The 26235-nt window shown below is 48.1% G+C and overlaps 1 protein-coding gene across 5 annotated transcripts in view; it reads left to right on the forward strand.

Moving 5' to 3' along the window:
• The window catches only part of LOC118144345 (uncharacterized), a 48699-nt gene that overhangs the window by 11950 nt on the left and 10514 nt on the right, over positions 1 to 26235 (forward strand). For 3 of the 5 annotated variants that reach the window (XR_013522398.1, XR_013522399.1, XR_004729098.3), the window contains 7 exons: positions 7400 to 8546; positions 8773 to 8827; positions 14052 to 14159; positions 16285 to 16347; positions 17060 to 17167; positions 17840 to 18037; positions 24910 to 25088. Coding sequence is in view for 1 of the 5 variants with exons in the window: in XM_078338130.1 (XP_078194256.1) it covers positions 8526 to 8546; positions 8773 to 8827; positions 14052 to 14159; positions 16285 to 16347; positions 17840 to 18018 (426 nt within the window). In the remaining 4 variants the exon portion in view is untranslated. The remainder of the gene's footprint in view (positions 1 to 7399; positions 8547 to 8772; positions 8828 to 14051; positions 14160 to 16284; positions 16348 to 17059; positions 17168 to 17839; positions 18038 to 24909; positions 25089 to 26235) is intronic. The other 2 variants (XM_078338130.1, XR_013522400.1) reach the window with 2 other exon arrangements.

Consider the following 26235-nt stretch of genomic DNA (forward strand, 5'->3'; position numbering starts at 1 on the left):
GTGAAGCAGCAGGGAAGATGGGACTTAAGCAATAATATAAATTAATTCATTCCAGTCGGAGGACAGGTAGTGAATAGCAAGAACTGTTGGACTTGAGTTGGAATCTGAGCTCTGCATTTTACCTAGCTGGGTTGCCCCCAGTCGGTTACCTAATCTCTCTGTGTCTTGCTTTCCTCATCTGGGGATTAATGTCTATCTTTCAGGGTGGCTGTGAGAGTTAAAGCAAGCTGTGCATCTACAGAATGGGGCACTGAGCCGGGCACAGGGGATGCGCTGTGACAGCAGCTGTCTTCATCGTTGCTGCTGTTGTTTCTGCTGCTGGATCCCGGCTGCCCTTGACCCGGAAGGTCCCACCTGCATGACCATCTTATCTGTGAGAGGAGGTGGCTTCATTCACCCTTCTCTAACTCTCTGAATTATAATCCATCTTTAATGCCTCTAGAGGAAGGAGCTTTGAACAGAAACCAGCTCCAGCCACTCACTGCTGTCCACCCAGCGAATGCTTGCCTTTCAAAGGCGTGACGGGGCCGCCAAATCCGCCCCAGGGACCTAACGTGATTGTCTCGCTTCTGTAACTCTGCTGGGAAGCTGGGCTTGGCATTTCTGGCTGGGTTTCCAGAGGCTCTCAGGGCTGGTGGGGAGCCACAAAAGAGGCTTATGGGAGACCATCAGGTGGAGGAACCTAGCCTGGGAGGGACAGAGTCAGGGCGGAGGAGCCCATGTCCAGCTGAGCACCATGATGTGCTTGTCAAGATTCCCTCTTCTGCTTGGCCCATGAAAAGACCCTTCCCCAGTGTTTATGGGGGTCAGGTAGACATAGTCACCTGTGATGACAAGAACATGGTGTGGGGAGCCCCAATACCCAAGGTAAAGTCTCCACTGAGTAAGTGCCCTTAGGACTAACACAATCTGTGTCTCAGCTTTTCACATCTATAAAATGTGTGTCTCTTTTATGAAGCAGCATAGCTCTTTGGTGTTTAAGAGCTACAGCTCTGGATCCAACTGTGTGACCTTGGGTCAGTTGCTTACCCTCTCTGTGCCTCAGGCTCTGAGATGATAAAACCTGGAGAGTAATAGTATCTGATTCTGTTGCCTACTACCTGGATGACCTCAGGCAAGTTGCTCCACCTCTCTGAACCTCAGTTTCCTCCTTGTGAACTGGGAGCAATGAGAATGCTTACTTCATAGGGCTGTTGTGAGTGTTGAATGGGATGACCCATGCCGAGTGCTCCAAACCACACTTGGCGTGGAATAATCACGTTAGCATTGATCGAACACCTGCTGTTTTCTTCTCCTTCATTCTTCCTTTTCTCCATCTTTTCTTGTTTCTCTCCCTCCTGCCGCTTTCCCTCACTCCACAACTGCATGCTGGACACCTGCCATGAGTCAGGAACTTTTCTAGCCACTGCCCATCTTCAGGATGACTTTCAGAACCAAATGTGCCTAATGGGGAAGTGCTTTGGCACTATCGAGGCTAATCTGTCATGGAAGAGAAGAGGTGATAAATTCACACTGTGGCTTGTGGCGACTTCTTTTTATGCTCACTCTCATCTAGGGTCATTAATTTAGAGCCTTGACTAGGATTTCTATCCTATGCAGCTGCCGTGACATTAATTTGATATTCACTAACCTCAGTTACTTGTGTGTCACCGTCATAATGATTATTTGCCACAGCTGCATACCACATACAACCATGCCTTAATATTTTAAGTCACTCTTTTTAAGAAACTCAAACTGAATTTTAACCTCAGCCATACTATCCACAAAAGCAAAAGTCCTGGTGAGCTGGCACACACGAAGCACTAACTATTAAAGAGAAATTTAAAAGTTCATAGATGACCCCGAAGCATCTCCATTTGTGCCATATTATATCAGTAAGTGGCTATACGAGACACTATCCTCTCAGCATTCAGTTAACTAGAAAATCCTCTGATTCATTGCTTCGTATTTATCAAGTGCTATCTCCTTTTTCCAAGCCTGGGGGTTTCTGTCATTTGCGACTATCATGACATTAATGTGAAGTCATCGCCCTTGGTCACTTAGCTATTGCCGGCATAACAAACATCTGCATTGTTCTGCCATAGCCACATGCCAAACACGACGGTGCTTTTGCTTGATTTTTTGTTTTGGATCTTTTTTTTTTTTTTAACTTAAATTTAGCCTCGACCAAAGCAATCGTATCTATGAAATCATGGGTTGAAGGAGCTGGTTATATATCTCTTTCTAGCATGCATTAAAGTAAATACGTAGCTATTATGTAAAACCAAATGTTACCCAAACACCTCTCTCTATGTGCCTCTTTCTTACAGTGGGCTGCTGTTCCAAGCATAACCTTGTTACCATTCAGCTGGTTAGGAAATTCTTGGATTCATTGCTTCATAGTCACCAAGTGTTACCCCTTCTGTCCAAGTCTTGAGACTCCATGAAGGCATAGACAGATCAAAGCCAAGGCCCTATGTGACAAAGTGAATCCCAGAACCCAGGAGTCCTGCTCCTTGATTCTGCCTTGAGGCCATGCAGGTGCCAAGCCCCATCCCAGCCTATCTCCTGGCTCATTAAAGGCCTTGGAGCTTGGATCAGCTCTTCCATTTTTCCAACCTTCTCTTTTTCCTCTCTAGCACTCGAAGACTCTAAAAGGGTTAACATCCATCTCCCACTCTTCTTGACACCTCCCACCCAGGGTTGCTGTGGGCAATCGCCAGCTTCCCTTGAGGAATGACCTTGCCCCCCACCATGGGGGCTATCGAGAGACAGATATAAACACCTCAAAGTTCCCAGCTAGCTCTCTTAATTGGCACCTTTCTGTTCTGCTTTAAATTAATCAAAGCCAGTCCGATATTAATACTGTAGGGGGAATTAAAATCATGCAACGCATTAAAGATGTAATTTAAAATTAATAACTCATAATTATTTATCATGGCGTATCAGCGGAGCTATGAATTTTCCCTTCTAACTCCGCGCACAGTCTCCTGCCTTTGCTTTTAATAGCATTTGGACCATTACTGCGCCCAACCTTGGTTCCCGCAGACACCCAACCTGAGAGACGTAATTCACTTAATTTAATTTTGGGGGGCTTAATTGTGGTAAATCACTACTTAAGAAAAGACATCTATTTGAAAGGACAAATTGGGATAATTTAATAAAAGCTGGAGTGAGGAAACCCAAAGACTTAATGATGTGCTGTGGGTTTTGACCAGAGAAGCCCCTACTCTTCAACTCATTTACTGAGAGGTGCTAAGCTTGGTACCCAAGTCTTTAAGAACAAGGCAGCATTCAAAAGGTTTGACAAACTGTCCATCAATATGGGACTAAGCAAAAATACTATGATGGATCCACCCAGTGGAAAACTATGCAGGCATATAAAAGAATGACCGGTCATATGTGTGGATATAGAAGAATCAGTAGGATATATTAAATTTAAAAAATTCTAGAAGAATCTATAGCATGCACTTATGACAAAAGGAAAATATATATACACATATAATTGCATATATAGTATAAAATATCCCTGGAAAGAAACAGGAAAACTGTGGGGACTAGGTAACCGGGGGACAGAGGAGGGAGGGAGAGTGGTCATGCTTTGTACACATTTGTATCTTTGAAATTCCGTACCACATGCAGGTATTAGCAACTCTAAAAGTTTAGACAATTAAAATAGTAATAGTAGGAAAGATTTGCCGACTGGGGTCTCGCCATATCTTGCATACCCTCTCTCCTACTTCCACATAGCCCTACTGATGATCGTAATTATGGCTGCCATGTGTCAAGTGTCCTCTCTGGAATGGTCACTGGGCTGGCTTCATCCCACGAGCACCTCACTTCAGCCTGGTGAGGCAGGTCCCCAACATTTCATGATGAAGTTTCAAACACAAAGGTGAAAGAGTTTTCAGTTAATACCCATATATTTGCCACCTAGATTCCACCATTAATGCTTTTCAACACTTTCCTTATCCCAGACTGATTCATTTACCCATCCTGCTATCCATCTATCAGCCCATCTATTTTTTATGCAATTGAAGGAAAGCTATAGACATCTGTACAGTTCTTCCTAACTACTCGAGCACCTCTCCCTTTAATTGAAATGCAATATTTGGTTAGGGTTCCTTTTGTAAGGTAAAATTCACAAACGGCAAAAACCACAGACCTTAAGTGTACCATTCGATGAGTTTTGACAGACACCTGCACTTGAGCAATGCACATCTATATGATGATATAGAATTAATTTCCATCTCCCTAGAAAATATGCTAATTCCCTTCCCAATCAATCCCCAACATCCAGAGGCAACACTGTTTCTACTTTTTTTTTTAACCATCACAGATTAGTTTGGTTATTGTAAAACTTCATATAAGTGGAATTGCACAAATGGACCCTTTGTGTAAGGATTTCACTCAGCATAAAACTTGGAGAGTCATCCATGTGTTATGTTTATCACTAGTTTGTTGTAAAGGGAACGACTCAACAGTAAAAAAAAAAAAAAAAAAAAAATCCCATTAACACCTGGGCAAAGGACATGAATAGACATTTTTCAAAAGAAGACACACAAATGGCTAACAGGTATATGAAAAATACTCGGCATCACTAATCAGAGAACCACAAAGCAAAGTCACAGTAAGATATTGTCTTACTCCAGTTAGAAAGGCAATTGTTAAAAAGACAAACAACAACAGGTGCTGGTGAGGAAACAGAGAAAAGGATACAGAAAATGCCCTGTTGGTTGGGATGTAAATTAGTACAGCTGCTATGAAAAACAGTATAGAGATTTCTCAGAAAACTAAAAGTAGAACTATCATATGATCCAGCAATCCCACTACTGGACGTTTATCCAAAGAAAAAGAAATCCATTTATCAACAGGATACCTGCCGTCCCATGTTTACTGCAGCACCATTTGCAATGGTAAAGATGTGGAATCAACCTAAGTGTCTCTCTATCAGGGGATGAATGAAGAAAACGTGGTATAAATACACAATTGAATATTATTTAGCCATAAACGAGAATGAAATTGGCCAGGTGCAGTGGCTCATGCCTATAATCCTAGCACTTTGGGAGGCCAAGGTGGGCAGATCACTTGAGGTCAGGAGTTCAAAAGCATCCTGGCCAAGATAGCAAAACCCCAACTTTACTAAAAATACAAAAAAAAAAATTAGCTGGGCATGGTGGTGGGTGCCTGTAATCCCAGCTACTTGGGAGGCTGAGGCAGGAGAATTGCTTGAACCCAGGAAGTGGAGATTGCAGTGAGCCAAGATCATGCCACTATATTCCAGCCTGAGGGACAGAACAAGATTCTCTCTTAAAAAAAAAAAAAAAAAAAAGAATTAAATCATGTCGTTTGCAGCAACATGGATGAACCTGGAGGTCATTATGTTAAGTGACATAAGCCTGTTATATGTTCTTGATTATAAGTGGAACTAAAACACTTGATCTATTGAAGGGAGAGAGTCGTATGACAGATAACAGAGGCTGGGAAAGGTGTGTGGGTGGAAGATATAGAGAGGTTGGTTAATGGGTACCAATATACAGTTAGACAGAAGGAATAACTTCTAATGTTTGATAGCAGAGTAGGGTGAGTGTAGTTAAGAACAATGTATTGTGTATTTCACAGTAGCCAGAAGAGAGAACTCGAAATATTCTCAGCATGTAGAAATGGTAAGTAGTCAAGGTGATGGACACCCCAAGTGCCCGGACTTGATCATTACACATTCTATGCAAAATATCATCTGTACCCCATAAATAGGTACAAAGATTTGTATTTGTAAAAGAAAATAAATAGATAAATAAATGGAAGAGTTTGTTTCTTTTTATTGCTGGGTAGTGTCTGTTGTATGGACATGTCACCATTTGTTTATTTATTGACCTATTGGGAGACATTTGGGTTGTTTCAAATTTGGGGCTATCAAGAATAAAGTTGCTATGAATATTTTTTTGTTTGAGACAGTCTTACTCCGTTGCCCAGGGTGGCAACAGATCTTGGTTCACTGCAAGCTCCACCTCTGGGGTTCAAGTGATTCTCCTGCCTCAGCCTCCTCAGTAGCTGGGATTACAGGCATGTGCCACCACGACAAACCAAATTTTATATTTTTCTTAGAAATGGGGTTTTAACATGCTGACCAGGCTGGTCTCAATCTCCTGGCCTCAAGTGATCCACCTGTCTCAGCCTCCCAAAGTGTTGGGATTACAGGTGTGAGCCACTGTGCCTGGCCTGCTGTATTTTTTTTTTTTTTTTTTTTTTTTTGAGACGGAGTTTCGCTCTTGCTACCCAGGCTGGAGTGCAATGGCGCGATCTCAGCTCACTGCAATCTCCGCCTCCTGGGTTCAGGCAATTCTCCTGCCTCAGCCTCCCGAGCAGCTGGGATTACAGGCGCGCACCACCGTGCCCAGCTAATTTTTTGTAATTTTAGTAGAGACGGGGTTTCACCATGTTGACCAAGATGGTCTCGATCTGTTGACCTCGTGATCCACCCACCTTGGCCTCCCAAAGTGCTGGGATTACAGGCTTGAGCCACCGCGCCCGGCCTGGGCTGCTGTATTTTATACAAATCTTTTTGCAGACCGTGTTTTTATTTATCTTGGGTAAATACTTAAGAGTGGAATTGTTGAGTTATAGGGTAGGTGTTGGATTGGTTTTTACTAAAGAAAATTGTCACAGAAATTTCCAAAGTGATCATATCATTTTACATTCCCACCAGCCTTAACAGGTGACAGAAGAATTAGAAACCAGTGTGTATCAAGTGCACTCTTCACTAAATGATGAATTGTTCAAGTTGCTCCACATCCTTGTCAATATTTGGTGTGGTCAGTCCTTGATTTCAGTGGGCTCATTACAGTCTCTCACTGAAGTTTTAATTTGCATTTCCCCTGATGGCTAACAACATCGAGTAGCTTCCTTGTAAGGGTCAGAGAATGGAGGCTCTGAGAGGTTTAGGAACATACTCAAGGCTCCACAGACTGAAGAGCCAGTGCTCTGACACACTGCTGTGGATTAAATGTTTGCATCCCCCAGAAATTCGTACCTTCAAACTTAACCACCAACATGATAGTAGTATTAGAAAGTCAGCCCTTTATGGGGTGAGTAGGTCATGGGGATGGAGCCCTCATGAATGTAATTAGTGCCCTTACAAAAAAGTCCCCAGAGAGATCCTTGGCATTTTCCACAGCTAGAAAGGGCCATCAGTGAACCAGAAAGTGGGCCCTCACCAGATACCAAATCTGATAGCACCTTGATCTTGGACTCCCGCCGCCAGAACTGTGAGAAATAAATTGTGGCTGTTTATAAGCTATCCAGTGTATAGCAACCCAAACAATGGACACACCTACTTCTCTTGACTTTAAAACTGTAGCTTAAAACTACAAAGATGTGCTGTATTAGTGTTTCCATTAATTCCTTCAATCCCTCATTACAGGACACATTTTCTGGGCTCTCCTGAGGCTCAGAGCTGCCTGGCGCCCAGAACATCAACCACCTAAAGAAATGCGTTACTGAGAAAGAGGAAGGAATCCCGCAAGGGCAGAAATCTTGCGTTTGAGAAACTGCTGTTGCTTACTCTCTATGGCATTTTTACCACAAATGTAAACGTGGGTTTCACTGTTAAAATCCCAGTTTGCTGAAGACAAGTCTACCTGATGTTTCTGAGTCAGATCCCCCCCAAGCTGGATCCATATGGCTTGATATTTGTTTTGCAGCCCTCCTTGGAGGCAGAGGGATGAGTCTCATGACCTCTTAAGCTCCTCTTGGCAGGGCAGGTGTGGTTTCTTTGTGAGACATCACTGGCTTTGCAGCTTGTGGGACTCAGAGCATCCTCCCCTGCTATGCAACCCCTTGCTGTTGCTTTTATGTTGTTTCCAGTGGGTTCAGACTTGGCAGTGTCCAGATGGCCTTGGGGTTGATGGCTGAGCACAGACTTTGGAAAGCTTTATGTTTATGGTCCAGACTTCGTTTGCAAATAACTGTAACTGTGCTGTTCAAATGTACTTGCCCTTGACCAAGTTTTGTGAGCTTCTGGGTTGTGATTCAGGAAAACTAGTAATTGCAAAGCTACACAGGAGTAATTCAGGCTCTCCTGCTCCCTCTCCATTGGTTGAGGCGGTCTGAGATCAACCATACCTTCCTCTACCATGGTTCCCTGTCATTTTCCCTGGAGGAATCTCCTTCCTCCTTTCTCACCCCCATGACTGGGGCGGGGCTGCCCCTCTGCCCTCAGCTCCAGGGACATGAGACCAGCCCCAGGTAATCAGAACACTCCACACCTCTGCCTGTGATGATTGGTTAAAGAATGTGCACATGACTCAGCTAGGCCAGTGAGATTCCATGCTGGTATTTTTGCTGGTAAAGAAGTGTTTCTGTTTTTTGTTTTTTTTCTCTTGGTTTGCTTCTTGCCACCATGCAAAGAGAGCCTTCAAGACTAACAGTGAAGAAAGCAGAGCCACATGGTGGAGAGAAACAGATTCCAAATGATGTCAGTGGGGCTCCTTGGTCCAGCTGCACCTGAAGCCTGGCCTTTTTGATTTTGTGATCCAGTCAACTTCCCTATGTGCTCAAACCAATCTGATGTGAGTTCTTGTCACTTGGGCAACTAAAGAAGATTCTGACCTATGTCAGAATCTAGGTGGCAGTGGGGGTGGGAGAGTTGCGGGGAGGAAGGATAAGAAATTCAGAAAACCTAAGCTCTCTCTCTTTAAACTCTCAGGATACAGAGGAAGTCTAGGGGTCATGTTAGGCTTCTCTGGTTTCTCCACTTGGCCACACACAGAATGTCCTCTGCTTCATCCCTGACAGGGCATCAGGCTCTGCTTGTGTGCCTCCCATGGCAAGGAACTCAGTTTCTCTCCAGGTAGCCCATTTCATCACGGGACAACACTGCTGTCTACAAATTAGGCAGAATGTCTGCCAGTAAGGGAGTGGAGCGAGCAAAAGGTAGCCTTGCCTCTTCCCTTCCCTTCCTTCAGTCTATTCTCTTCACAGCAGCCAGATGGTCCCATTATAACTTGTCAAAGAGTGTTGCTTCCTGCTCAGAAACCTCTAATATCTCCCATCCCGTTGCACAGGGAAAGCCAAAGTCCCCACCAGGGCATAGGAGGCCCTTCAGGATTTTACCTCTTACCTCTCTGGCTTTGTCACCCACTTTCTCTGCTTTGCCACTTACTCCAGCCCGGGAACACAGATCCCTTTGCTTTTCCTAGAACTTTGCAGCTGCCGTTTCCTGGCATGGACTGTCTTCTGCCAGATCACCAATGGCTGACTCCCTCACCTTCTTTGAACAACTTCCACCCTCTCTCACCTCCCCCAAGTCTTTGTTCAAATGTTACCTTTGCTTCAAATGTTACCCTGACACTCCCTTAAAACTGTAGCTTTCCTACCTCAATACTCACTACCCCTCCACTCTGTATTTTTTTTGTTTTTGTCGTCTACCCCATGTGAACCATTGCTATACGCAGTTTGCTAATTTTTCTCCTTGTCTCCCATTTATAAAGGTAGAGAATTTTCATCTGTTGCTTACAGCTGTATCCTACTTAGAACAGTACCTATCACATAGTAGGTGCTCATTAAATATTAGTTGAATGAACCATCCAGTAATTCAACTTGAGAATGGGATCTGGCAAATACTAGGCACCCATACAATGCTGAAGGCATGAATGACTGACCCACCCAGTCCCCCAGGGAGTGTCAGAGGAGGAGGGGGATTGGTTTGGTTCTCTCTGGAGCCCCATGGATGCAGGCATCCAGGTCCCTGCAGCCTGATGTGACAGCTGGTGGCTGCCTGAGATGGGGGCTGGGGACTCTTAAGCAAAACTGACACGCTCAGTCTCTCCCAACGCCCACTGACTACAGCTGGAGGTGGAGGTGGAGAAATCAATACAAAGATTGGTTTTAGAGGAAAGGAAAAGAAGAAAAGGCCTCTCTACTTCATTGAGGAGGCAGCTGCAGAAAGGACAGGTGGGGACTGAGTGGCGGCATCACACGGTGCACACTGACCTTCCTCGCCCTGCTCCGTGTTCTGCTCCCTGAGCTGTAGGTGTGCATTCCCACTCCCAGGCCTCATTCATAGAGATGCTTTGCTCCTGAAGCCTTGAGAGTTGCTCCCAGACCACACTTTCCCTGCTCAGATTTAGGCATTTATCCTACGTTGGAAGATGCCAAATGACTTATTAGGCCCACTAGTGTCTGGCTCCAGTGTGCAGGTGCTGGGGACATAGGGGTGAACACGACAAGACAGACACAAATTCCAGCCTCGTGGCACTGATGTCCCAGGGAGAGAGACAGTGAGCAAGATAAATAAGTGAAATGTGTAGTGTGTGTGATGGTTGTAAACACCAGGAAGAGAAACAAATCAGGAAAAAGAAAAGAGATGTTGGGTGTGGAATTGCAATATTATATAGTGACACTTGGGGAAGGAGCAAGCCACATGGTTATCTGGAGGAATGTGCCAGGAAGACAGAGTAGCCAGTGCAAAGGCCCTGAGGTAGAAACATACTTGAAGAATTCAAAGACTAGCAAAAGAGCCAGCATTGTTGGCCTGAATAAACAGCGCCATTCGTGTCAATGTTAGAGAGGTAATGGGGCTGGAGGAACTCTTATAAGCATGGATATTGAGGCTGGTGTATTAGTCTGTTTTCACACTGCTGATAAAGACACTGGGTAATTTATAAAGAAAGGTTTAATGGACCCACAGTTCCACGTGGCTGGGAGGCCTCCTGATCATGGCAGAAGGCAAAAGGAAAATGACAGCCAAGTGAAAAAGGAAACCCTGTAAAAAATAGTCAGATCTCATGAGATATATTCACTACCATGAGAACACTATGGGGGAAACCACCCCTGTGATTCAATTATCTCCCACTGGGTCCCTCCCATAACATGTGGGAATTATCGGAGCTACAGTTTAAGATGAGATTTGGGTGGGGACACAGCCAAGCCATGTCAAGTGGGAAGCCTTTGGAAGATCTTGAGTGGAGGAATTATAAAAATTCCAGCTTCCATGCTGTTGGGTGAAGAGACCAAGTTTGCTAAGAACAGAAGCTGGGAGGCAAGTTAGGAGGCGGTCACGATGGTGGCTTTGACCAGGGAGGTAGCAGAGGATAGTGTGGATGCTCATTAATTCATCCAAAAACCATTCAGAAATCACTTATTGGACACCTACAGTTTGCCAGCACCGTTCTGGGTATTGAGGATGGTGATAATCACTTATTGGACACCTACAGTTTGCCAGCACCGTTCTGGGTATTGAGGATGGTGATAGGCAAAGTTCACCCTGTTCAGATGGAGCTTACTATCTAGTGGGTGCAGGGCAAGAGCCATTTAATAGGGCGACCAACTGTTCTTGGTTTTTCTGGGACTGTCCTGATTTTAGCACTGAAAGTCCCATGTCCCAGGAAACTACTCGGTCCCGGGCAAACCAGAAGAGTTGGCCACCCTAATTGTGGAGATGTGTGTTTTGGAGAGTGAAGGGCTGGCTCAGTGAGAGAGAACCACGCTCCAACACCACAGCCATCCACTCTTGATGACCTGGTTGACCACCTACTGTTGTTCACAGAGGGAGAAAAGGCTCAGGGAGGAAGGCGTGGGCCCAACGTGATGTGGCAAATTAGTGGCCAAGCTGGGCATCAAACTCAGGCCTCACATTTTAGAATTGGAAAAAATAAGAGCTTGGGAAAATGAGGCAGCATCACTAACCACTAATGAGAGGCAAAGGAAGTTTCCAGTGAGAGACTGGGACACAAGAGAGAGAGAGTCTAAAAACAGGCATGGTCTTGAAGTTGACAGAGGAGACATTCAGAATCATGGGATGTCTGTTCACCAACTGAACTTCAATTCAACCAAATGGGCTATTCACTGAATGGTGTTTCTTTCTTTTTTTTTTTTTTTTTTGGCAAGGGGTGAGGGTAGACATAGGGTCTCCCTATGCTGCTCAGGCTGATCTCAAACTCTTGGGCTCAAGTGATCCTCCCACATTGGCTTCTCAAAGTGCTGGGATTACAGGTGTGAACAACCACCCCTGGCATGAATTGTTTATATACAGGAAACAAAATGTGAATCCCTACCTCACACCACACACACACACACACACACACACACACACACACACACACACAATATACACACAACTCCAGAAGGTTAAAGAACTTAAATATAAAAAAGCAAAACTTTCTTACAATTAAACAAATTAATTTTCTGATCTCAGGAGGTAGAGATGGGTTTTCTAAACTATTCCCAATAAGCAAAAACAAGAAAGGAAAAGTGATACATTAATAATTAAAATGTTTATGCAATCAAACCACCATAGTCAAAGTGAAAAACAAGCTATAGACTGGAAAAGATACTTAGCAGATAAACAACTGTTTCTGAGTTAGTATTCAGTGTACACACAAGTAAGGTAAAAAAGCCAAACAACTTGATAGAGAAATAGACAGCAGATAGGAACAGGCAGTTCTGAGAACCCCACACTGTTAATAGCATCAAAAAGAGGCTCAATCACATTGGAAGGCAGACTCAAATAATGAGACACAATTTCTCTCCCATCAGATTGGCAAAAATAGAAATGTCATCAATATCCAGTGTTGGGAGAGGTGATGCCAAGGAAATATTTATACTCCACAGGTGGGAATATGAATGGGTAGAACTACTTTGGAGAATAATTTAGGACTATTTAGGAAGACTGAAGATGCATGCACCCCTGTAACCCACCAATTGTTTCTCTAGATTCTGAGAAATGTCACACATGAAAAACATTCAAGGTTGTTGATTGCAGTATTGATTATTAAAGTGTAGAAACTAGAAACACCCTAAATGTGCATCAGTAGAAGAGTGGACTAATGAATTACATCATACACAGGCAATAGAATGATGTGCAGCAGTTAGCAAGTAAGCTCTAGGAGTCAGTTTTATCATGAATAAATCTTAAAAAGCATAATGCAGAAGAAAAAAGGAAGTTGCAGAAAAAATACCCTCAATATGATATCACTTCACATAAAATTTAAAAGCACGCAAAACCTGGGCATATAGACAAATGTAATAAAATATTAAAAACTGCTCAAATCAGTTTTAAATACCACATTGAAGTGTTCCCTTTCCTATAGGAAACAAAGGGAAAGTAATGCTTTTAACATATCTGTAATGGTTAAAAAAATTAAGTGAAACATGGCAAAATAACGTTTGATAAAGCTGGGTGGAAGTGTGCAAGAATTTCATTTTGTTTGCTCTTTGATTTTTTTGTTTAAAACATCTTGTAAAACGAGAAATAATAGGTTAGATGTGGTAGCTCACACCTGTAATCCCAGCATTTTGGGAGGCCTAGGTGGGAGGATCACTTGAGGTCAGCAGTTCAAGACCCACCTGGCTGACTTGGTGAAACCCAGTCTCTACTAAAAGTACAAATAAATGAACTGGGCATGGTGCACACCTGTAATCCCAGCTACTTGGGAGGCTGAGGCAGGAGAATTGCTTGAACCTGGGAGGCAGGGGCTGCAATGAGCTGAGATCACATCACTGCACTCCAGCCTGGGTGACAGAGCATGACTCTGTCTCAAAAAAATATATGCTTATTTCTGGGAAACTCCAAGAGGTCCAACATTCTTACCGTGGCATTCACACATCCAAGAAACAATCGTCAAGTGCTCAGTGTGTGCATGCTTCGTCTACTGGGTTAGATGTTATAAGCACAGGAATGATCGTCATTTTATTTATCATTTGTTGAGTGATCATATATACAGCAGTAGGGCCAGGGGCTGTACATGCATTTTTTCACTTTCCTTTTATGAGACTCCAGTGATATAGGTAGTATCATTAGCTTTTTGTCTTACAAATGAAGAAATAGAGGGCAAGTAAGTGATGGTAGCAAGATATCACCCTAGGTCAGTCTGACTGTATTTCAAAGATGGCCACCATCCTTATAATGTGACCTTGATCTTCTCCCATGGAGTGGTAGGATCTACCCCCCCCACCTTTGAACTTGGCATTTTTGACTGCCTTGACTGATACAGTATGCTAAACCGAAAATGACATTATGTGACACCAAAAGCTAGGCCCTAGGAAAGTGATCCACTTCTGCTTTGTTTTCTTAGGCTGCTCACTCTTAGAATCCAGCCACCATACTGTGAGGAAGCCCAATTTAGCCTATGCAGAGGAACTAGTGAGAGGCCACGTGGAGGTGCTTCAGTTGACAGCCCCAGGTGAGGTCCCAGCAGAGAGCCTAACTCAGCCACCAGACATGTGAGTGAGGGAGCCTTTGATGTGACTCCAGTTCCAGCCCCCATCTGCCTGTGGCTGCATGAAAGACCATGAACAAAACCATCCCGTTAAGCCCAGTCAACTCCTGGGACCAAGAGAGATAATAAAATGATTGTGGTTTTAGGCACTAGGTTTTGGGATGATTTGTTATGTAGCAAGAGCTAACCAGAGACTGTCTCCAAAAGCTGTTCTCGAAGCTGCTATGCTCCACGCATCTCCTACCAAAGTGGCCGGCCTGGAGGGAGAGGTGGACAAGCGACAGGCGGTCCCATCACAGGTGGATGGCTACGAGTGAGCACAGGCAGCCCCACCTGGATCTGTACCAGGAAGATTCTGGAGAGCTCCAGAAGTCTTCCCAAAGGTGGTGACACCTGCTCAGTTTCCTAGGCATTTCTAGGGCATCTCAGACACAGGGAAGAGCACATAAAAGGGGCTAGGCTTCAGAGAGCTTGGCATCTTTGCAGAACGGCCCCGAGGCCCATCCAGGTGAACGGCAGCACCTGCTGGGGAGGAAGGTAGGAAGCAAGTGGTAAGGCTGGTGCATGCCTGGCTGTCAAGGGCCTAGACCATCCCTCTGGAGAGGCAGAGGCTGTGACCGAAGGAGCACGAGCTCTATGCTCATGTTCAGGTTCAAATCCCAGCTCAGGTGACCTTGTGCAAGTCACCGTATCTCTTCAAGTGCCATGAATGCTAAGCTAGAAACCAATGCTAATACCGTAGTTACCGTATCTGTTCCTTTGCTGGGGCACAGGATGTGGGTTCCAGCTCTGGGTTATCTTCACTGCCCATGGACTCTCCAACACGTCCCGTCCCCTCTCGGAACTCATTTCCTCCCTCATCTCAAGGGAAAAAGATTCCGGTTTTCTTCCCCTACGACGCAGTGTGGCTCCGAGATGAGAATGTTTGAGGGGGCTGCACACACTGTGAGAAGGAGGCAGGCTGCAGAGGGGCCTGTGTCCTTATGCACAATTAAGTAAATACTGCCACAGGAGTGGGGGGGAGGGGTGGGGAGGGTGCAAATGCGGGTTCAGCACTGTGGCCAATAGGTGGGGACAGAGGGACTTGACACTATGGAGAGGAAGGAAGACTCCACTCTGACCCCGAGGCTCATCATGATTACTTCTCCATCAGATTCCACCAAATTAAAAGGAAGTGTGTATGGGGCAGGGGGAGGAGAGAGGGGATCGGGGAGAGAGAAAGAGAGAGAGCTAGAGAGACGGTTGCCCAGGTGGTGCAATCTTGGCTCACTGCAGCCTCCACCTCCCAGGCTCAGGTGATCTCTGAGCTCAGTCTCCCAAGTAACTGAGACTACAGGCATGCACCACCATGCCCAGCTAATTTTTTTGTGTGTGTTTTTTGAAGAGAGAGTGAGAAAGATATATATATATATATAAAATAGAGAGAGAGAGAGAGAGAGAGACTGCTTTGCAAGCTGTTGCTGGAGAACCATGACAGTGATTTTCTGTGATGCGGATGGAACTGCTGAGAGAACAAGACAGTTCCGCAGGTTCCGACACTCCTACGTCCTCCCAGCTTTCCCTCTCCCTCCTCCTCTCCACTGGACCCACCTGTCCTCTTCCCTTTCCTAGGGCTGGGCTGCAGCTCCCTGGGGCTGCTCCTCCCTGGGAGAAATGCTGACCTCCCTGCACGGAGAACACATCCTCCTCCAGGGCCCAGCTCCTATCCTGGGAGGAATTCTCGGATTCCCCAAATCTGAGGACAAACAGATGTCCCTGCAATGGTCCCTCTGCTACTATTACCTTGGCTGAGCTTGGCCCATCCCAAGACTGTGAGTTCCTAGAAGGTAGACGCAGCACAGCTAGAGCCCAGAGCTCACCTCCAGAGAGCCCCATCTCTCCTGTCCGGGGCAAGAGGACACTGCTGGGGAAGGACTGGGCATGGGGGTATTGGGTCACCCCCCAGAGCAGTGAGCTTTCACCTGCCCTGGAGTTGATGTCTACCTTGCCCATCCCCACCGTGGCCCGCTGCACAGATGAGGACAGACGCTCCCCAATGTTGTGCCAGGTCCGAGCCTCAGCACTTTACCACAACTCTCTCATTCCACAGGGAGCACAGTGCTTGTCCAGACCCACCCAGCTGGGAGGGGACAGAGGAAGAATTTGAGCCCAGGTAACTTGGTTCCAAGCCTGTGGTCTCCAATTCTATGGGTCCCGAAGCTCAATCCTTTATTCTGGCATACTGGTGGAAAGAGATTCATTTATTTTTCAACAAATGGCCAGGGACACACAGGTGAACAGGATGGAGGTCACCCTGTGCAGGCGGGGTTAGGGTCTGGTGGGGGAAAACAAAGTGACCCAATCATGGCGCTAAGGATGGAGGATTGAGGGCCTTGTGGTACAGGGAGCTTGAAGGAGTTTCACTGCAAGAGCTGCCCTGGGGGAGGAAAGGGACAGGGGTGGTAAAATTGTCAGGGAAGATCTTAAAGAAAGGGCTTGTCACAGCCTGGGAGGAATGTTCTAACAGATTGGCAAGGAGTGGGGCCCAGGCAGAGGGAATAGCAGGTACAGGTGCCAGGAGGCTGGCAGGGGCATTCAAGAAACAGCCGGGAGGGAAGAGGCGGGGGAACCCAGGACAGTATGTGCAGAGTCTTGGAAGTTTCTGGAAAGACTTTGAGCATTTAGGATTTCCTAAGCATTTCACATGATTTGAATCTTGACACCACCCAAGGAGGTAGCTTTTATTTGATGCCCATTTTGCAGCTGGTATATCCAAGACTCAGAGAGGTGCACTCACTTGCCTGAGGTCACACAGCAGCCAGTGCCAGACCCAGGATGCTCATATGACTCCTGATTCTTTACTCTTTTTTTTTTTTTTGAAATAGGGTCTTACTCTGCTTGTCCAGGTGGTGCAATCTTGGTTCACTGCAGCCTCCACCTCCCAGGCTCAGGTGATCCTCTGAGCTCAGTCTCTTGAGTAGCTGTGACTACAGGTGTGTGCCACTATGCCTGGCTAATTTTTTCTTGTATTTTGTGTAGAGATAGGGTCTTGCTATGTTGCCCAGGCTGGTCTCAAACTCCTGGATTTAGGCGATCCTCCTGCCTCAGCCTCCCAAAATGCTGGGATCACAGGCATTAGCCACCACATCTGGCCTGAATCTTTGCTCTTAACGTCCTCTGTGGCCTCTTCTCCGGCTCTTTGTGTGAGAGGTTAGAACCAGGGCAGAAGTGACGCCTGTGCTCCTTTGCAGCCTCCTCGGCCCTGGCTCCAGCATCCTTAGAAGGAGGAGGAGGAGAGCTCTGGACACTGAACTCCACAGCTTAAAGAAAGGGAGGAGGCAAGAGAGGAGAGGAATGAGGCTGCGGCTGCTGGTTCTGCCTTCTCCGGGTTGGAGTGGATTAAGGGCTTGCTAGAAATGATTTCCAGGATAACACCTGGCTCTCGGAGGACCAAAGTCCAGTGGCCTCTCCCGGCCCGCGGGACAGCGCAGGCACCGCAGTCAGGGGAAATGGCAGGCTTGTTGTGTGGGACAAAAATGAAGTCAGAGTTCAGGGGAGGAGGAAGGGGAGGATGCACAGGAAGAAGAATAGGAGGAAAGGGAGGAGAGGGAGGAAGGAGAGGAGGCGAAGGGCAAGCTTTTCAGTGGCAAATACTTGATTTCCAGAGTTGACCCATCTCCAGCAAGGACAGAAAGACGATGGGCATCATGCACAGCTCTCTGAAAGAACAGAGATCCTGTTAACAGCAAGCCATGTGTCTCTCAGGTCCCCCCAGCCACCTGCAGCCCAGCCATGCTGCGTTAGAAACCACAGATGCAACCCACGACCTCGTTCTACTGACTGAGAGCAGAGCCACGGAAAAGGTAAGGCCCATCATGGTTCAATGGCAATTCTAGCTATGGTTCATTGAGCACTCACTCTTTGCCAGGCCTCAAGCTCAGCTCTTTCTATTCAACAAATAATTCAGTTTCATTAACTGTCTTCCATTTATTTACATATGGCCCTATCCATTTATTTATTTCCTTATTTATATGCCTTTGTGTTTCTCATATAAATTCCTGAGGGAGGTGAAACTGTCCCCATGTCATCCTGGCATGCTCAGCACCTGGTGAATATCATCTCACTCAATCCCAATAACAATCCTACAGTAATGATGATTGCTTATTTTTTACTTTTCATTTTTTGAGACAGGGTTTCGCTCTGTTGTCTAGGCTGGAGCACACTGGTGTAATCATAACCCACTGCAGCCTCGAACTCAGCTCAAGCATTCCTCCTGCCTCAGCCTCTGGAATAGCGGGACCACAGGCATAAGCCACTGCCCCAGCCCCATATTCATAGTTATCTCTGGCGTCAATTTCAATCTTGCTGCCTGCCCAGCATCCTGCTAGGTGTTTTTCCATGACTGGCTTTCTTTAACACTTACAATAGTTCTGTGTTGTGTTAGACAGCTTTGCCATTTCCATTTTGCAAATGAGAAGACTGAGGCTCTAGGGAAACCAATTTGCCAAAGGCCGCTCACGAGTGGCAGAGCCAGGGCCCCTGCCTGACTCCAGTGCCCTACGTATGATTCTGAACATTAAGTGCGGTCTTGGATGTGCTTGTCCAGGGGTGTGAGGACTGTGGCATAGGCCCCTGCTGGGAACAAGGAGACGTGGCTGCAACTGCAGCATGTGGATTTAGGTTAGCTTCGAGAAGGACTTCCTGGCAATCTCATGGGCCCAGAGGAGTTTCAGAGGTGTCCCTGGAGCAGGGTCAGGCTGTTCTTTCTGGCTCTGCCAAAGGCAGGGAGGTGGTCCTCATGGCCTCTGGAGGCGGCTTCCAGCCCGGGCTGGGCTTTGGTCTCCTGCTTCTCCCTTTCCCCACAACAGGTGCACTGGGCTCTGCCTGGCTTTCTGTCTGGCTGTGGGCTTTCCTCCCAGGCCCAGGCTCCAGGGGCCTCTCACCACCCCTTACCCACCACCAAGGTCACCCTTCTCTCTGCGCTCACCCAACCCAGCAAGGTTGAGTTCCTTCCCTTTGCCCCTCCCTCCTCCCTCTCTCAAGACACTGCCCACCTAGCCCCACCTCTCAGAACATTCCTGATGCCCAGGGCGTGACCTGGCTCAAAGAAGGTGTTAACCCCCCCGCCACTCCCCCCACAAAGGCTGGAGTACATGGTGCATCTCAGCTCACTGCAACCTCCGCCTCCCAGGATCAAGCGATTCTCCTGCCTCAGCCTCCTGAGTAGCTGGGACTACAGGAATATATCACCATGCCTAGCTAATTTTTATGGTTTTAGTAGAGACAGGGTTCTGCCATGTTAGCCAGGCTAGTCTCGAACCCCTGAACTCAGGTGATCCACCCAAGATAGCCTCCCAAAGTGCTGGGATTATAGGCATGAGCCACCACACCCAGCCTGGTGAATATTATTATATGGATCCGGGGTGGTGGCTCATGCCTGTGGTCCCAGCTCTTTCAGAAGCTGAGGCAGGAGGTTTGCTTAAGCCCAGGAATTTGAGGCTGCAGTGAGCTATGATTACACCAGTGCACTCCAGCACACCTAGTGTCCCAGCTGTTTGTGAAGCTGAGGCAGGAGGATCACTTGAGCTCAGGAGTTTAAGGCTGCAGTGAGCTATGACTGCATCACTGGGCTCCAGCCTGGGTGACAGTGCAAGACCCTAAATAATAATATAATAATACTCAGCATCTACTTGAGGCATGCGCCACTATGTCAGGCTAATTTTAAAAATGTTTTTGTACAGATGGGTCTCCCTATGTTGTCCAGTCTGATCTCGAACTCCTGGGCTCAAATGATCCTCCCGCTTTGAGCTCCCAAAGCTTTGGGACTACAGGCATGAGCCACTGCCCCAGCCAGTTTTTGTTTTTTTTTTAATTAAATGAAGGCCAGGCACAGTGGCTCATGCTTATAATCCCAGAGCTTTTAGAGGCTGAGGCATGAGGATCACTTGAGCCCAGGAGGTAGAGGCTGCAGTGAGCTATGATTGCACCATTGCACTCCAGCCTGGGTGACAGAGCGAGACCCCGTCTCTAAGAAAAACAAAAAAGAAAAATGAAATCAGCCTCAGAAGGCTCCTTAGATATTCATTTGTTCATGTACTGCCAGAGCATCTCCTGTGGGCCAGCCAATGTTCTAGGTCCTGGGGACCCTGCAATGAACAAACCGGACAAACACTGCCTGCGAAGCTCACCTTCTCATTGGTGGAAGGCCGAGAGCAAACAAACAATAAGTAGATGCTATAGTATGTCATAAGGTGGTGGGCAGGGCATGGTAGCAGCAGGGCAGGGGGTCAGGGAGTGCCAGGGGAAGGTTGGGAGCATTTTTAGGCAAGGTGGCCAGGGCAACCTCATAGAGAACATGTTTTTGGCAACAACTTGAAAAGGGTGAAGGAGTTTGTTATGGGATATAAAAGGGAAATAGTCGCAGGCAGAAGGAAACAGCCAGTGCAAAGGCCCTGTGGTGGGCAGCCAGTGACTGCAGGGAGGGAGGGGGGATGGGCAGTGGGGCTTGGGGCAGCCAGAGGGGCTGGTAGCAGATCATGCAGGCCTTGCCTGACACAAAGAGGACTTGGGCTGTTTCTCTGAGGGATACAGGAGCCACGGGAGGATGCTGAACGTGGGAGGGTGCTGAACACGGGAGGGTGCTGAACACGGGAGGTGATGATGTATTAGTCTAACAAGATTCCTCTGTGGGTTGTGGGGAGGTGGCCTGTAGGGGCCAGGGTGGTGACAGAGGCCAGAGAGGAGCTACTGCAATAGTCCAAGAGGGAGGTGATCATGGCTTGCATCACGTGGTGGCATGGTGGCGTGAATGGATCTGTTCTGAATTTTTCATTCACTCATTCACTCACTCATTCATTCCATTCTCCATCCAGCCTATCCTTTTTTTTTTTTTTATTTGAGACACGGTAACTCTGCCACACAGGCTGGAGTGCAGAGGCAACATCTCAGCTCACTGCAACCTCTGCCTCCCAGGCTCAAGCCACCCTCCCTGCTCACCCTCCCGTGTAGCTGGGATTACAGGCATGCACCACCACACCTGGCTATTTTATTTTTATTTTTATTGTTAGTAGAGATGGGGTTTTGCCACATTGCCCAGGCAGGTCCTAAACTCCTGGGCTCAAGCAATCCACCCACCTCAGCCTCCCAAAGTTTTGGGATTACAGGTGTGAGCCACAGCACCTGGCCCAACCCATAACTCTCTATTGGGACCCTCCTATGTGGCAGACACCAGAGGCACTACACAGTAAGCAAAATAGACCTAGAGCCTGCCCAGATGGAGCTGAGGTTTAGTGGAGAGACAGATATTCATCCAATAGGCATAAAATAAACATACTGTTACACACTGCCGTGTCAGGAAGGAGAGGACGGGGGCTACCAGAAGACTGTCACAGCCACAGCCCTCAGCCCAGGAACCTTCTGCCACAAGCCAGGCATGGGGAGAAACTGAGGCACACAGAGGGAGCATGACTGGCTCAAGGTCACACAGCGCGTCCCTGGCAGAGCTAGGAAAAGAAGCCCGTGCCTCCCAGCAGGTGGCTGTCAGCTCCCCTATCACTGCTTCCAGAGCCCAGGCCTCCCCCGCCCCCCCGCTGCAGCCACCCGTGGTTTATGGCCCCTGGAAGCCCCTCTGAAGTGTCTCGTCAGCGAGGCCCCGGGCCATGGAGATGGGCTCGTCCCGGCTCGGGCCAGGCAGCCGCCGATCGATTGCGCGTGTGCCGCCCTGATACTCCATCTCATTAGGCCTTCGTTTTCATCTCCCGGCTTCCTGGCAGCCTTCAAATTATCCCATAAAATTTATTTACTATTTCATGAATACATAAGCAGCAGGCAGGCACAAGCTTTTTATATATTTACACTGTATATATTTCACGGGAGACTTATAGCTGTCTCTAAGGCAGAGGGGGGAGACGGAGAGAGACTGAGCAGACGGAGCCGGCAGCTGGTGGCAGAGGGAGGAGGCGGGAGGGAGGCGCGTGGAGGGCAGGCGGGGACGAGGGGCCCACGGCGCCCACGGCAGCACTGGGACACACTGGGCCGACCTGAGGCTGCTGGGCAAGTAATGGGGGAAGGCTCCACTTTGGGACAGGCATCCTGGGGCACTGGAGGCAGGGCTCCTGGGCTCTGCGGTGTGGGGTTGAAGTTGATGCTGCAGGTCAGTGGTGCTGGGTGTGAGGCTCTGGCCTCGGAACATTTTGGTATGGGGGTACTGATGGGTCATAGGGGATCTTCATGCTGGTGGAGGGCTGGACCCTCATACTGGCTCCAGAGTAAGCCCTGACTCCTGCTGGAGCCTGAGCCCTGATATCAGTTACAGACTGTCCTGATCCCAGGCACAGACTGTCCTGATCCCAGGCACAGACTAAACCCTGATCCCAGGCACAGACCGAACCCTGATCCCAGGCACAGACTGAACACTGATCCCAGGCAGAACCCTGATCCCAGGCAGAACCCTGATCCCAGGCACAGATCGAGCCCTGATCCCAGTCACAGACCGAACCCTGATCCCAGGCACAGACCGATCCCTGATCCCAGGCACAGACCGAACCCTGATCCCAGGCACAGACCGAACCCTGATCCCAGGCACAGACCGAGCCCTGATCCCAGTCACAGACCGAGCCCTGATCCCAGTCACAGACCGAACCCTGATCCCAGGCACAGACCGAGCCCTGATCCCAGTCACAGACCGAACCCTGATCCCAGGCACAGACCGAACCCTGATCCCAGGCACAGACCGAACCCTGATCCCAGGCACAGACCGAGCCCTGATCCCAATCACAGACCGAACCCTGATCCCAGTCACAGACCGAGCCCTGATCCCAGGCACAGACCGAACCCTGATCCCAGGCACAGACCGAACCCTGATCCCAGGCACAGACTGATCCCTGATCCCAGTCACAGACCAAACCCTGATCCCAGGCACAGACTGAACCCTGACCCTTGTTACAGCCTGAGCCTTGAGCACAATCACAGAGTATCCCAGCTACAATGTAAGCCCTAATCTTAGTCCCAGCCTGACTCTTGACCCTACTCCCAGACTAAGCCCCAACTCTGGTCAAAGACTGAGTCCTGACCCCAGTCACATACTGAAGCCTGATCCTTGTTCCAGACTGAGTTGTAACCCTGGTACAGACTGAGACTGGACCCTAATCCCAATACTAAACTAAAGCCCAATACTGGTCATAGACGGAGCCCCGATCCTAGTCCTAGGCTGAGCCCTAACCCCATTCCCTGTACCCATGACTCCTCACCCCAGCCCGCCATCTCTCAAGGTTCTACTCATGTACACAGGCAGCCTCTCCTCCTCCCTGTGGGTCTGTATGGGGACTGTGTGTGGTGACCACGTGGTGACATTGCCCTCCCTACCCCCTCCACATGAGGCATGGCTGTGTGACTTTCTTTGACCAATGGAACAGGAGCAGAGTGAAGCATGGTCCTGTAGGCTGAAGTCCAAACATGGTAACATGTGCTTCCACCTCCCTGTCCCCCATCCCATCACCTACCAGCCGCATTCCACCATGGGGAGCCCCCATCAGCCTGGCACCTGGTTGGGGAGTATGATGTGGAGTATATTCCTCACCAACCCACGGGGTGAGATGTCAGCCTATGATGAATTGTTTTCAGGGGCTGAGATTTGGGGGCTGCTGTCATAATCGGACTGATACAGTCAGAAACCCCTCTTCCTCTGAAGTCAGCTGTGCAGGGTTCTGCCCATTCCTAATCCCTAAGGTTTTGCCCTACAGAAGGCAGAGAGTAGGTGCAGAGAAATCACTCAATGTGTCAGAAAACCCCTAGCACAAGACCAGGCACACTATAAGTGCTCAATAAATGCTTGCTGAATGGGAAAACACTACTTCTGTCTCAGCCCTTTAGAAAATCTGCTTGTCCCAATACAGTGAAGTGCCAGTCCACGCACCCTGAAGGACAGTGGCTGTGCCCAGAAAGTTGTCCTGGAATGGAATCCTGTCTCCAATACCAGCCGTGTGTCCTTGGGAGAGTCTCTCTCCATTCGTGGTGCCTCCGAGTGCCCCATCTGTGGAATGAGGGAGAGAAAAGTCCAACCCTCTGTGTGTCTCTCATCCTGGCTTCTCCAGAGATCTGGCTGGCCAAACCCTCCTAATGTCAAGCTGCTGGTCCCATCCTCTGTCATTCCTGTATTTCTCCACTCAGCTGTTCCATCTTCATTATCTTCACTGTCTGACTTTCATCACTGCTAATGTTCACTGAGCACTTACTATGTACCGTGCCCAGAGCCTTTACTCACTTTAAACTTGTAATGACTCTCAGGGTCAGTTCTCACTCTTTCTTCTATCCATTAGTTCATTTATGAACTCTTGGTTTGCCTAATGATCTCTTTTATATCTCCCTCTCTCCTTCTTCCCTCCTTCCCTCCCTCCCTTTTTTCCTTCCTTCTTTCCTTTCTCTTCCCCGCCCTCCCTTCTTTCCTTCCTTCTCTTCCATCCCTTCCTCCCTCTCTCCCTCCCTTCCTCCTTTCCTTCCTCCTCCCTTCCTTCCTTTCTTCTTCCCTCCCTCCCTCTTTCTGTCTCTCTCTCCTTCCCTCCTTCATTCAAAAGCAGCCTATTACAAGGTTAGGAACGTGGGCTCTGGACTCACACTGTCTGGGTTCAAATTCTGATGCCATCTTTTACTAACTATATGACACGGGCAAATTAATTCCTCCCTCTGCTCTGGTTTCTGTACCTGTAAAATGGATATAGTAACCTTTTTTTTCCTCCAGGAATTGGTGCAAAGATGAATTGAGTTAATAGATGAAAATGCTTCAAATAGTACTTGGCAGAGTTAGCAGCAAGTAAATGCTGGTCATGATTATTCACGGAGCCACGGATAAAGTCACATGTACCAAGCCCCTTCTCTGTGCTGCCGTCAGGGTTCCAGTGAGGGACAAGACGCAGGAAGGTAAACAACAACAGTGAACACTGGAACACTCAGGTTGTACGAGGCCCTTCGTGCCATTGTTTCAGTCGTCACAGAAGCCCCGTGGGATGGGCGCTGTTGTTATAACCATTAAGGGAATGAGTGAACAGAGGCCCAGAGAGGCTAAGCGACGTGTCTGAGGACACACGGTTCAGGGGTAATGAAGCCTGGATTGGAGCCCTGGTGGTCTGGTTGGTAAACTCGTGTGCGTCACCATTAGGCAGCGTGGACACTGGACAGTGCATGCATTCAAGGGCAGCAGTGCTCCCCAAGAGCCCTCTGCATCAAGAACTGAGCAGTGGGCTCTTCCCCAGGCCAGGGGGGCAGTGGGGTCCTCTGAGCTGGCCCATCCAAGAGAATCTTCGGGAGTCACCTCATACACCACCAGCACCCTGACTTCCATCCGACTCTGGAAAGACTTCTCTCCCTGGGGGTCCCCTCCCCACTCCCACTCTCCCAGGGAGGCTGTGAATACACATGCCGCAGAAGCGGGGGCTGGCAGAACCCCGCCTTCCCTCCCCGCTCTCCTCCATGAAGAGACCAGCTCCACCGCTGCTCAGGCTTCGTGTGAAAGGCTCCGAGGCAGGTGCCCATCTCACATCGCCGCTTCTTTTGTCCGGACCAGGTAGCATTTATTATTAATGGTAATAATAATTATAATTGCTTATCGATCTCCCTCGATGCGCCCAGCACTCCAGCCAGCACTGAGTTCGGGTCACTGCCCTGCAGACACACAAATCTATGCCCCGTGCAATGCATCGCACAGTGTTAGCGGTCAACAGACATCCAGTAACGTGACCAGGTCCACGCGGACGGTCCTGGCCGGCCGTGTCCCGGCGCACAGCCTTGTGAGCTTCGTGGCTAACCAGAGAGCCCAGTGGAATCAGTCTTTGACCCACAGGCATTTATTACTTGCCTTTTTTTTTTTTTTTTAACATTTGCATTGGACCAAGAAAATGATGTCCTGGAATATGAGAAGTAAAAGGAAGATGCTGTCCTCTTCCTCAAAGATGGTCTAGGACAGAGCTTCTCAACTTTCCACACGCACACACATGCCCCGGGGACCTCATTAAAATGCAGATTCGGATTCAGCAGCTCTGGGAACGCGGACTCTATTCCTAACAAGCTG

Source organism: Callithrix jacchus, chromosome 9 (genome assembly GCF_049354715.1).
Source record: "Callithrix jacchus isolate 240 chromosome 9, calJac240_pri, whole genome shotgun sequence".
NCBI lineage: Eukaryota > Metazoa > Chordata > Mammalia > Primates > Cebidae > Callithrix > Callithrix jacchus.